At 43.8% G+C, this 12,501-nt stretch overlaps 1 protein-coding gene across 1 annotated transcript in view; it reads right to left on the bottom strand.

The window, feature by feature from the left end:
- Positions 1–12,501, bottom strand: part of LOC144142934 (venom metalloproteinase BumaMPs1-like) — a 39,896-nt gene that overhangs the window by 20,474 nt on the left and 6,921 nt on the right. The window contains exons 3-6 of the mRNA XM_077674764.1: positions 12,071–12,163; positions 8,325–8,463; positions 3,823–3,980; positions 319–390 (exon numbers count right to left, since the gene is read on the bottom strand). Coding sequence (XP_077530890.1) covers positions 319–390; positions 3,823–3,980; positions 8,325–8,463; positions 12,071–12,163 — 462 coding nt within the window. The remainder of the gene's footprint in view (positions 1–318; positions 391–3,822; positions 3,981–8,324; positions 8,464–12,070; positions 12,164–12,501) is intronic.

Here is a 12,501-nt window from a genome sequence, read left to right as displayed (position 1 = left end):
ATTTTCCTGGAAGCATTCTGACCTCAAACTGGATACACATTGAATACTGCACCCCATGCACACTGCATAGTTCAAAGCCTGAAAAAATGAATACTTCTTAAATTGTCTTCTATTTGCTGAGCAGCTCCTTAGCTGAGTTACTGCCATTTTGCTTAGTTATCGGAACCCCCACGATTATACCAAACCCCATGCTGGGCGGACAAAAGACAGAAATATATGTCGTGCAATTTTTGACGCGAAGTTGTGCACCAAGAGGGAGTACATTCTAAAATAGTATTTGCGTGCGGACTTTCTGCATTCTTCATTGATCAATCTTACCTTCAGTTTTTCCAAACCAGTAAGCACCAGCATTATTTTTGGGAGCTTCGCTGCGCTAAACCTTAGGTTGGCCTGCAAGGTGAAACATATGCAAAGAAAGCAGCATGAACAAAAAGACTCCATGTACACTCACCAGGCATGCTTCGTGGGACGTGTGGTTGCAGAGCGCTTTTAAGTATGTTCATCACAAACAACAGTTCTAACTTCCTGCCCTTTCCGGTAGGATTTGTGGGGCCTGCCTAACGCTAGATTCAATAGCTACGACATGATAGAATTTATATTTCGCTTGTACAGTTCAAAGAAGTGTATGGGCCGTAATGTATCCCCACAGCTGGTTTTTAAGCGGTAATTTATAGGCCCTTTGTTTCTTCAGGAATGGTGGGTTGTACAAAAATCGCACTTTCCAAGCTAATGCTCATTGCGGAGGTATAGCGCCTGTATAATGGTTATGCAAGCTTTTATTTGAATTGGACAGCGCATACAACGGTGCACAAATTTTGCGTGCTCGCTTAGACTTTTGTAGCCTTGCAGCAGAAGGCTGGGGCATCAATCAGCGAGGGAAGAGGTGAGGACCTCAGTTTAAAGCTAGGAGAACGGATGCAGTCTTCAATGTGCCGATTTATTAGACCCGTAGAATCTCAGTTGCGGGTCATCTTCCTTCGCTGTCTCACTGCCTTTCAGCCGGCATTGATTTTGGTTGGTGACAGGTTGCTCGGGAAAACCTCAGTTTTGTCGGTAAGGGTTTTGCTGATGGCATAATGCTCGGGATGGTCAGTGTGCAGTTGTGTCTTCATAGAGTCCCCGAGACAAATTTTATATTGATTGATAACGGGCGCCACAGTTTTCCTCCCACCGGTGTTTGTATTTGCGGGAAGCCTCTCATTGAGGCTATTGCTTTCTACCACACAGATCGCGTGGCGATGTTGCCGCGTTTATTGGGATGCGAACTGTCACTGCGGCTTTCAAAACAATTTCAGTAGAAACGGCTGCTCTCGGGGCGTAGCTGACACAACATGAGGATGGGGGTGCTATTTTTAATCGACGCGGAGGTGAGGTCGCCTCTACTATACCCTGCGACTCACTGGTGCTGTCTCGCGGAATATCGGCAAGGGGCACGGCCGACAGCTGTGGCCGGTGGGGTATCTGAACGACTTCAGTGCAACTGATTGACGGTGGAGTGGATTCTACCGTTGTGGACCAGGAGGATAAGGGTCATGTGTTTGAGGGTGCGGACGACGGTTGACGTGCTGTACTGCACGGAGTGTACCAAGAACGCAGGCTAAACGTGCGCCGGGTGTGGGCATACCTCACGTGGTCAAGCGGAGGCAGGTCATCCCTGAAAGCGTAGAGTGCGGACAGGGCATTTCGTTGCCGTGGCATTTCGTTGCTTCGGCGGTGGTCTGGGGAGGACAGAGGGCAGCTCAACCACAAAGTTTTCCCAGAACGTGGATTGCTAGAGTCATGACTAGAGCTATAACTTGCTCTTTGGCTTCTTGTTATGTGTCATATGTGTCCTGGTGGCGCCTAGAACGAGATGTTTTTCGCATTTGCAGTGTAATTTCTGCCTGCTTTCCTTGAAGTGTAGATTCGTACATGCGGGCGACCATAGAGGAGGAAGCATACTTTGCATACGTACCTATGGCTGTATTTTTTTTCGTTTACCCGGGCGACAGCCGAGATACATGTTGCCGTGTGGTGCGTGACGCATTCAAGGACCTATTGAGTTGTGATTTAAGCGATGCACGCATGTATTCTGATTTGACCGACCCTCCTCTGCCAACTCATCGGCGATATAAGGAACCCTCGTGTTGCGGGGTTATCGGTGAATGATCTCAGTCACTTTTCAGATAATACTGTGACGTGGGGGCACTATTTTCTTTAGACAATACCTTGAAATTGTCGGTATCTCTTTGCTCAGCACAAAGTGTGGTGCTGGGTACACCCGGGCCGGGAGGACAGAGGCTGGAACAGGGGGTATCAAGTGACTATCCTTTTTATAGGCTTGCCTGTTTTCTATTCTTCTAATCACCTATAGCACTTGCTTTTATATCTTTTTGAAATGGGGCTTCATCTGCTAGTTTTTCACGTCGGAATAAAGCAGGAAGCCAACGTCGATAGAAAATGGAAAGTTTCTTGTTGTGACCACCTGTCCCTCCAGGAGTACTTGAGTAGTTTTCTGTTCTTTCTTAATGCTGCGCCGCCTCGCTACAGGAAATGCTGAGTTTTTGAGTGACAAGGCAAGGCAAGCCCGCGCTTTTTTTTTGCGTTCTGCCCAGCTCTTTCTGCAGAGACTAAAAGGGTCTTCTGCAGGCCTCCAAGTGTGTTCTAGCAACTCCAGAGTATCCCGTCATCTTCTGAAGGCGACCAGTGTAGATAGTTAAGCTGCCCTGGCATCCCTGCAGACTCAGGACAATGAAGTTGAATAGGAGTCTGGAAAAGACGGTCGCCTAAGTATTGCCTCGATCCCGGGTGGGGCCGAAAAAATTGTGACATCTCCGGTATTGATTATCGCTTCACGATGAGATATCCATTCTAATATTTCTTTTTAGTTTCGCAGCGCACCCTACAATATTTTAGTTTGGGAGGATTGCGTGGTGTGCCACACTTTGGGCCTCTTTTATGTAAGATGAATACTGCTCATATCAATAGTCTGGTCCTAGATGCGCCCAAAATAGTTTAGCGGCACTCAGTGGGGGCTTTTTGTTCAGGTGAACTGTCACCGGTTAGGGCAGTGTCGCGCAGACCAGTGCATAGTGCTACCAAGGATATCATTTTGTAAAAAAATGAACATATGCTGCACTGCTTGCACCACTGCAGCCAGTGCAGGTTAAAAAAATTCCCCGCATTTCCCCGAGGGGAAGAATGTGAAAGTGCGAATGCACGAGTTGAATTTGCGCGGTTCGGTAATGTTCGCGAAAGAGAGATCACACACACACACAACTACAAAGAAAGAAAGATGCATTTATTCACAGACACCTATTTGTGTTGTCGTTGTACTTGATTGCTAGAGCGGATCTCAGCTTTGAAATTTCGTGTCAGTACTCCTTTAAGCGGGTGCATTAGCCCTTCTCACGCCCGATTCCTGGCCAATCCCCCACGTGGGTATGTGCCATGTCAGCGGCCAGGCAGCGCGCGCCCATCTCCCCCCGTTGCCAAGGAAGACGAGGAGATTCCTGGCCAATCCCCCACGTGGGTATGTGATGCGGACATCGCCGGTAGACGCAGGTTCAGGGTCGCTTAAGAAGTGCATTGCACTTAAAAAAGGTCTTTAATGTTTGCATGAATGAGCCGTCCTATCGTGTCTAGTAGTTCAGAAACATGTTTTCATATACGAGCCTCGTCTGACACACTGCTGTGGGAAGAATTTGTTTTTCGGGGCAGTACAGTCTTCATTAGCAGCAATGGGGTTTTAAAGCCACGGCCAAGAATGTAATGTGAGTTCACGGAGGACGAAAGCTACGGTGGCTTTCCAAGCTATAATTTAAATTTCAGAAACATACTTACTGCGTTTATAATCACGCATAAATATTGCAACACCAGTTCTGTTGTTCGAAAGTGTTGGTAATGGCGTTCATCAGAAACTATGAATACTTCCACCCGTACAACTTCGGGACCCCAGTACGGGACTCGGCTTTGCCGCTCACTAACGAAGTTTCTGTTATCTGCAATAAAGCATGTATAAAGAGAGGGAGTTTGTTGCAGTATTTAAAAAGCAACACGTTTATCAAATTCTCTGTTCAACAGTCAGAATGTTCTTCTAAATTTTCAAAAAACGTTTTTATGCTGACCAGACAAAATATCAATGTAAAAAGTGTGTAGTTATGAATAAAAGGCGAATACTGTGTGTTCATAAGAATTCTGATAAGCGTAATTTCAATCGTAACAATAAAAAAGTAAAAATTATCTATATTTCATAACAAACATGAATAGAGCTGCTGGCACGCTTACCCCTGACTGAAAACGTAGAAGGGCACGTTAACTTGTTTGTATGAAGTCAGAATTTGTGATCGTCACTTGTGGGGTGGGTATGTGGCAGTCTCTACCAAACCGAACTGGTGAAATGGCAATAAATGTTAACCACGGCTGTAACTGTCATTGACCAATTCCCGTGGCAGCTTATGTTAAAATCGAGGGTGTTTATATTCACCTTGCATAGTATTTCTTTTTCAAGCCACTGCGATGGAGGACTTACGGTGCGATGCCGAACTGAATCTTAACTAAACGTGGTGAGAGGGGCCTCTCCGCACCTAAACTGACGTACAAGGTACTAAACGCCGTTGTTATAAAAAAATCGTGGAACCGATATGAGGGAGCATTTTTCAAATACAAGAAATTCTGGAAATATAAAGAAAGGGTGAGTTGCTAGGCCCCGAACCAGCATGTAAGCGTTGGAAGCTAGGCCACATCAGCCAAAGACACAGATCATTTCAGCCTTTGGTTAAGTTGATTGCAGACATTTCCATAGCTGACCACTGCACAGCGGTAGGTGAAACAGAAGGTTCTTGGCCTACACTGACTACGTCGCCGTCAACGTTGAAGTAACAATTGTCCGCAAACTTCTCATGGGAGTTGACAATGTCGTCGGGCATTCCCATTGAATACGTACGTATGAATTTCGGTGGGTATGTAGATGTCGGAGAAAAAGTGGAACAGGTTAACTATAGTAGAGCTTCTCATGGTTCATGCCATCAGTGGCGGACCTGCCTGGCTATGTTGATCCTTAAGACAGGTGATGCTGGAGACCACATTAGCAATATTTTTACAACGAATGATAATTTGCCAATCATGTGATTAAGTATGGCTCATACACTGGAGAACATCATTATTAAGGTAAATACCCAGGAGAGGGATTTCGTTTCCTTGTGGATACAAGCTCGGCATTTCCTGCGCGCACCGAACTCCACATAGTTCTTCGTTTGGACACTCCTTCTATCGTTTTATGCAACTTTTAATACAGCAACTGTGTTCTTCTCCAGTAGCGTAGGCGGGGGGGGGGGGGTAGAAGCGTCATTTGTTTCGAAAGAAACGGCCCGGGTTCGACCCCAGCAATGCTAATAATTTTTTCCAAAACCCGTTATGGCTTATTTTAAAATGTCCTCTTAGCTCAATTTTAGTCCTGATTTCACAATCAAACGTGATTTGACATCTTTCGGTCAGTTGACAGGTTGGGCACGCATATCAACACATGTAATTTACGTTTTCTGTAGCACCGGCAGGGCCAGGCTTTTACCTATCTCGAAGCAAATGATTGCCACCCAGGAGCACTAGGTATCTGTTCGAAGGTAATGGCAGCCACGTTCCCAGGGTTTGCCGCAGACTGCAAATAGGGGTGAATAAAGGCAAAACAGACGAAGGAATGGCATTGCGCAATACACCATGGGCTTGCCTGCGCCTACCCTAAATCCTCACTCGTCAACCCTAGTTCGTAGCCATATCAGAGTTGTTTAAATGCCGTAAGCTTCTTACAGCTGCAACCATCGTCACTGGCCAAATCTTCTGAATGTGTATGTTGTTACACTACCTTAAAAAATGACATTAGGGCTCTAGCTTACATGCAGCCAATGGGCGTTGTGCAGACTGGTTTACCACGCAGTTGAAATTTTAGTGTCGGATTAGGCAGCCAACCAATGTTTTGCTCACAGGTTCCGGCTAACGGTATTGCAAGACTCAACGTTTGGAAAAGTGACCAAAATAAAACGCGATTTTGTCTCCTCAAATACAAATATTTCTTCTCAGGCCAATCAATTGCAGCCTGAAGCATACTGTCATTAAAACGCGATGACACCTTCGCGATGAAGCAGTCACTTCATGACAATACGGGGACACACTAACACTAGTGCTGCTAAACAATGGAAGCAGATGTTGAACTTAAAACTCAGTACCATCACCTTCGAAAAATGTTATTAAAACACTTTTTATTGCTCATTAGGTGGCAGTACATCATTCTTTCACTCGTTTGGATCAAGCTTTCAGCTGAAAGATCCGTCATCTAGCAGAAGCTTTCACTGAAATGCTTAACGAGTATTTTTATATTAGGCTTGTAATTATCTTTTGGATTTATACTTCCCAACATTTATCTAACTGAACCCAGTTGCTGTTTTACAAAGCTAACGCTAACCTTAGTTCAAAATGGTTTTTAAGTCATATGCAAATTTTTCAGCATATCAAGTACATTTTTTTCTGTATCTACGGCAGTTGTCGGAGAGATAGTAATTTGTTCCGTTCCTGACTATTGTTTGTTTGATAATCTGTTAAAAGAATCATTCTGAGGGGAACCACTTTCAAACGCAATATATAAATTAAAAATATTAAGACATCCGACTTTTTAAATATGCGTGAGTTATAACACTCTCCAAAGCCGTTTATTGGACCTAAAACTGCTTGCCACTTGCCAGCATACAATAATGTGGCTACTTTGTTGGTGAATAATTACTGAACAGTGTACTGTAATTGCTCGGGGTACACTTTCGGACTACTTGACTACATATTATAAAAGGCAACCATTTTTAGTGAAGGTACCTCAGATACCTTCCAAAAAAGCCCTAAATATTAGTTAGGGCCCAGATATTGTGAGAATAATGTTCATTCTTTAAACAGGGCAACATTTATGCTGCTCCTACATTACATAAAAAGTCACTGTTCTAGTCATTGTTTAGTATCCGTAATTCCGTTGTCAGGAAAATCCCCAAACCAATGTTGTTTCTTCTCCCCCTGTTTTGATAACTGCCTAGAATGAACACTGATATAATACCCGAAAGGTAGGCAATGAATGCCCAGAAATTCTTCATCATGTTTTTAGTGTTACAAAAGAAATATTCAGAAATGATCTGTACGAACCCACCTTATGCAGGAAGTGATCGAACGCTGGATAAGAAACTGACATAATACAGAAGACTGGATGTACACCATCCCGTAAAACGTTTCTCTTGTGCCTAATTTGAGAACTAATAAAACATGTGTGTTGTTACAATGTACGAACTTCCAAACAGGCGCCACATTGACAATCTAAAGGAAGCAATTACGGTGCGGAAAAGCACAGTGTCGCTTCCTTCGTTGCGTATGTGTCTCACCAATAAGTTGGCAAAACCTAATGAAAATATCCTCAGTGACAAAAAACCAACACTTATTCCCATTTTATAAGCCAAAGTTTATAAGGCAACAAAAGGCAACAAAAACCAAAAAGGCCCTTGAAAGCTTCTAGTGTGTTATCGTGTGCAGAAAGGGGAAGCTAATTTAAACAGCTACGACCAACCATCGCTTTTGAAGGACTGTGCTATGTTCGTTAGCCGTTAAGCAACTGCAGGTATCCGCTTTTGCGCAGCTTTAAATTCTCCGAAAGCATGCTATACATGTTAGTAAACAAGCTCGCCTAAGCAAATTCCAAGCAGAAATTTCAAAGATTACCGCTGCCCTGCCAAATAACAATTTTTAGTCAGCGGGTCACCGTTGAGTGTCGAGTGCATCAAATTAGCAGATGAAGTAAATAAAAACACAGGTGTTCACTTAAAACTATTTGTATATGAGAAGAACTTTGATTTACTTTTTATTTGTTTTTCCTGGGGCCTTCAGGGAAATATGTGAAAGTATGCAGGTTCTTTCTTTTTTTGAAATCCTCCGTTTTGAAGCACGTATTTATTTTTAATGATGATCAAACTTGGCCAAATAAAACTAGGTGCAATACGTAGTTTCGTACTATAATAAAAGTAAGTATCAGCACCCACGGCTTTTCCGAAAACTAGCACCGATATGGTATAATTTTCAAAGCTACATTTCTCATACCTGATCGGTGGCATATTACTACCAAATTAAAATATGTACGCTTTCTGTACTTTTGCAAAACAGGATTCCCTGTATTGATGCGGGCTACACAGCAAATCAGCAGGTAACACGAACAGAGGTGGTCGTTTGAGAACTTTGCACGGAAGAATTATTGACGCACATCTGGATGTTGAGGCTACAGACCAGCTCGTAGCGCCCTATGAGAGCGCTTCGGAAACATTTCTCACCTTTTATCTCCATATTCACAGATTTATCCATCATTTCCTCTTCCTCGATTTCATGCATCACATGGGGAACGATTCCCTCTTCACTCCTTTCCAAAACGGGCATTGGTCCAATTCTGTGGCGAGGACCCACCAAGCCGCTCTAAAAAAATGTACCTGAATGTTACTCGACGCCACAAAATAGGATAAAGTGATAAACAAATTTATTTTTAAGCATTCCAACACGAGGAAACCTAGCACATATTTGCCTAAAAGACACAACAATGCGCAAACAAACTTTTCCACACGGGTAGGGACCAGCGAAGAAAATAAACTTACAAAACATGATGTTGCAGCACTTTCTTATAATTGTTCCGTATGAATGCCTTTATAACTCTACTGTTTACTTTGTAGCTGCCAAGATGCAGACGGTTTGAAATGTCAAGTAATAGAACGCCGAACAAGAACAATCTCTCGGAATTTGCAAGCTGATTCAGCACGAAGCGTTAAAGGGGTACTGTGACACGTAATGCTTGTGTTACGTTTTTGTCGCTGCTATAGCTACCTACGAGCCCACTAATCATAGAATAGCACATTATGTTGTCGAACGTAGCATAAATAATTACTTCAAGCTCTATTTATCCATTTATTCGTGGCAGTTTTGGTTTCGGCGAAGCGAACACCGAGGCAGCCGCCAAGACGGGAGGGCGCATTTGACGTCATTCTTTACGTCGCACCCCAGCCGATTCTGGTCTGGGCGCGCGCGCTCGCCAGGACGGCCGGACCGGCCACAGTCGCACGTGATGTCATGCGCCAAAAACTGTGACGTGTCAAAAAAGCGGAAAAGCGCGCGCCAACCGCACCGCGGAGGCTTTGATACGTCACGGAAGCCCTGACGTCGGCCGTTTGGGTGGTAGCGCAGATGACGCCTTGAGCTTCCTCGACGGCGCGGATGACCTTTCTCGTGCGTGAAAGGATTAGAATTGACTGAAGATATTTTCTACTAAACCGTTACGGTTTAAACTTCAGAGGGGGTATCTTTATATACAAAGGAAGCTTGTTACATAGTTATCTGAGCTTTCACATTTCGTGTCACTACTCCTTTAAGTGAGAAAGAAGCGTGCGCCCGACGCTGGAATCCAGCTAGACAAAGGTATATTTAGTTCGCAGAGGAGCAGGAGGCCCTTGAAAAGGTTAAATTCGCTTTCTGTAAAGTCAACACCCCATCACGTGTGCAGGTTTTAACCTTAGTGTATCGTGCTCCTCGGTATTCCTGCGCAAGAGTGGGGACGGAGAAAGGCTGATGCTACGCAAGGAAAACGTGCAGCCGGTAGCGACTGGGTGAGAAACGGTGTTTCGAGAAAATATTGCAGAAAGAACTGTTTTAAACGTGTAACATGTGTTTCTCTCATGATTACGCGCAAAATGCGAGCATTCAAAACAGAGAAAACAGGGGCTACCTTTGTTAAGACGTCACTGTCGCATGGACTTTGTTTTTCGCCCACACCCGTTTACATTTTTGTAGCTTCTGTACGCAACTTCGTAGCAAAATTAAGGCCCATGCTGTTGTTTTAAAAGTGACATTTTCTGCTAAATGTCTGCGTATTCACAGCACTTTGTGCAACAATACCCGCAGTTCTTGCCGGGCGGTAAAACTGCAGTGTAAAACTGAAATGCACCTTGAAGCAATGGCCTTTGTTTGCACTTATAAAGATGTGAGTTTCAAAGGACGTGTTTTAGTTTAGTACTTGTATTTTTCGAATACAGAATGCCAGACACAAAACGGCGGCAGTTCAATAGAAAATTACTTTGTTATTTTGTTGTTCCTTTTAAATAAACTGGTTTTTCGGGGTATACAGCACAAGGTTTGCGAATGGTTTTGATGTGCCTTGCGGACGCGTACTTTTTATGTTCTTTTTGGTAGGCTACGAAAGCTCAATTCTTGCTTTCACCTATTTATTAATCGATGTTGGTAATACATAATATGTTGAACTTGCCGTAGCATTTTGTTAGTTCTTTTTCGATCTACACGCGGCATGCACGTGATGAAACAACATATATCTTCCCGAGAAGATGGCGAAGACAGTAGTGCAGGCAAGCCCCGTTGGCCCAACCTTCAAGAAAGGCGATACTGGGTGTCTGCGGATGCCTAACCTGTGCGGGCTCTGTGTCATTAGCGACCTGTAAGTATACCGTAGTAAGTTTACTATAGTTTGTCTCGTTTTCCCCACGGCCATGTAAACTTTGAATTTAGTGGCCTCGACTGGGATGGTCATCTCCGCTGTAGAGAAAGTCTGGTATATGAAACTAGATGAGGAGAAATAAGAGTGCAGAAGTCAGTTGCCACCGGTGGTGATGTTTATGAGGATGATCATTGTGATTGCTTTAGGAACGCCGGTCCCGGTTCAGCGATGCCAGCCGGCAAGAATAGAAACGCCCGAGGTCCGTGAGAGTGCGCCGGAGAACTGGGCAAGGGGAACGCTACTGCAGCAGGGTAACGTCACGACTGGTGACGTCGGCTGGTCATAGCAGCTCCCTGTGTCAATTGGGCCTGACAGGTCTGGACTGGTATTATGCTGTGGGCATGGGCCTGGGTATTGTGTGCGTCCATGACTCATTTGGAATGGCGCGGGCGGACAACATCCAAGATCCTTGAAGTGCCCGCTAAAGGTCCGGCACAGGGTGTAGCTGGGGACCCAGGTTGAAGGCGAAGTTCCCATAACTAATTTTGTTTGTATGTAGCCATTAGTTGAACTCTGCATCAAGGGATGTGACGTGACTACAATTTTTCTGTTTCAGTCGATTTATTTCTATGCAGTACATGTATATACGCATTCGGCTATGTAATGCCTCAGGGCTTTAGGGTACATAAATAAATACATAATAAATAAATATTATATTAAATAAATAAATAAATAAGCAAACACGGCATCCTTTACCTAAGACATTACGGGGTGGCCGGACAGATGAAACCAAGCCGCGGTTATATATGGCAAGATATGATTGCAAGTTGGCAATGCGAGTGCTTGCCCAGGCTGTGCGCCCCAACCGCCATCCCCTTCGTTGGAAGTTTGGCAACGAGGGCTTTTATGCACTGCTCCCTTTTTCGTGTTCTCATTACCATATCTACATAAAACCTGCTTTGTCCAAAGGCAACCTTCTATATTTAGTGCCCCATCGCTTGCGGAGAATTAACTGTGCCTCACACCGTGATAACGTTTCTGTGATATAACAAAGGGTGAAGCGGAACTGCCTTGAAGTGAAACCTAATCCCCTATTTCGCCCGCACCAAAACTTTCAAATACAGCTTTGTTCCACATATCATAGAGGAATGGAACCTACGTGCTGACTCGACCCACTCCCTTTTTGTGTCTGCATTTCTATCGCCTGTTCTTCTCTTTAGCACACAACAATCTATTCTTGCCGACACTTCTTGTGTTCATTATAAGGTTTATTTGGAGTTCCGCCATTTTTCCTTACGTATGTTTTTGTTAAACGGCAAGAGTGTACGTTGTATCAATGCTTTTCGACCAGTGATGTATGCTTTGCATACCCCACTCCTGCGAGAAGCCCATGGGTATGCAGTATGTAGAAATAAACAATTAAAATTAGGAATTGTGTGCTGGTCGATCGGTCTTTGAGGTGAAAATTTACGTTCATCAGAACTGATCCCTCTCACTGTGTTGTATATACATACTTGTAATCTGCCGGAAAAACAATTAAAATAAACTTCGGCAGGCGCTTCGACGCTGACTGCATGAAATACTCACAATTTGTAGACCGTGCTCACTTCTGATAACATGGACTGTGGCAATTTTTTCTTCGTCCTCATAAAGATGTTTTTCAATGTCAGCACCTTCATACTGTAAAGCGGGAGAATAATTTCACTATTTTATGTCGCTGTCTAATAAAAGCAGAAAATTCAAGAGCCTAATTGTATCACTGTTACTTCAGAGAAAATACATTGTGGAAATACATAATGATTTCTCTCAAAGGTAACAAACTAGCCCTTTCTCTGCCGATGTTAGCTTTACTTTTTATGGAGTGCAATATAGCCTGCTCTCTTCTGTCAGAGCCAAACACTCAATAATGTACGCACTTGAAGCAGACACAAGGTGGTATAAACAACCCATACTCAAAAAATGAACACTTTGCAATGTCTTTTTATGACCTTCTATAAAATGCTACACAGACGATGTTT

Source organism: Haemaphysalis longicornis, unplaced genomic scaffold (genome assembly GCF_048455015.1).
Source record: "Haemaphysalis longicornis isolate Haplotype H1 unplaced genomic scaffold, Haemaphysalis longicornis Haplotype H1 scaffold_6, whole genome shotgun sequence".
Taxonomy (NCBI): Eukaryota; Metazoa; Arthropoda; class Arachnida; order Ixodida; family Ixodidae; genus Haemaphysalis; species Haemaphysalis longicornis.
This window is presented reverse-complemented; position numbering and strand designations above follow the sequence as displayed.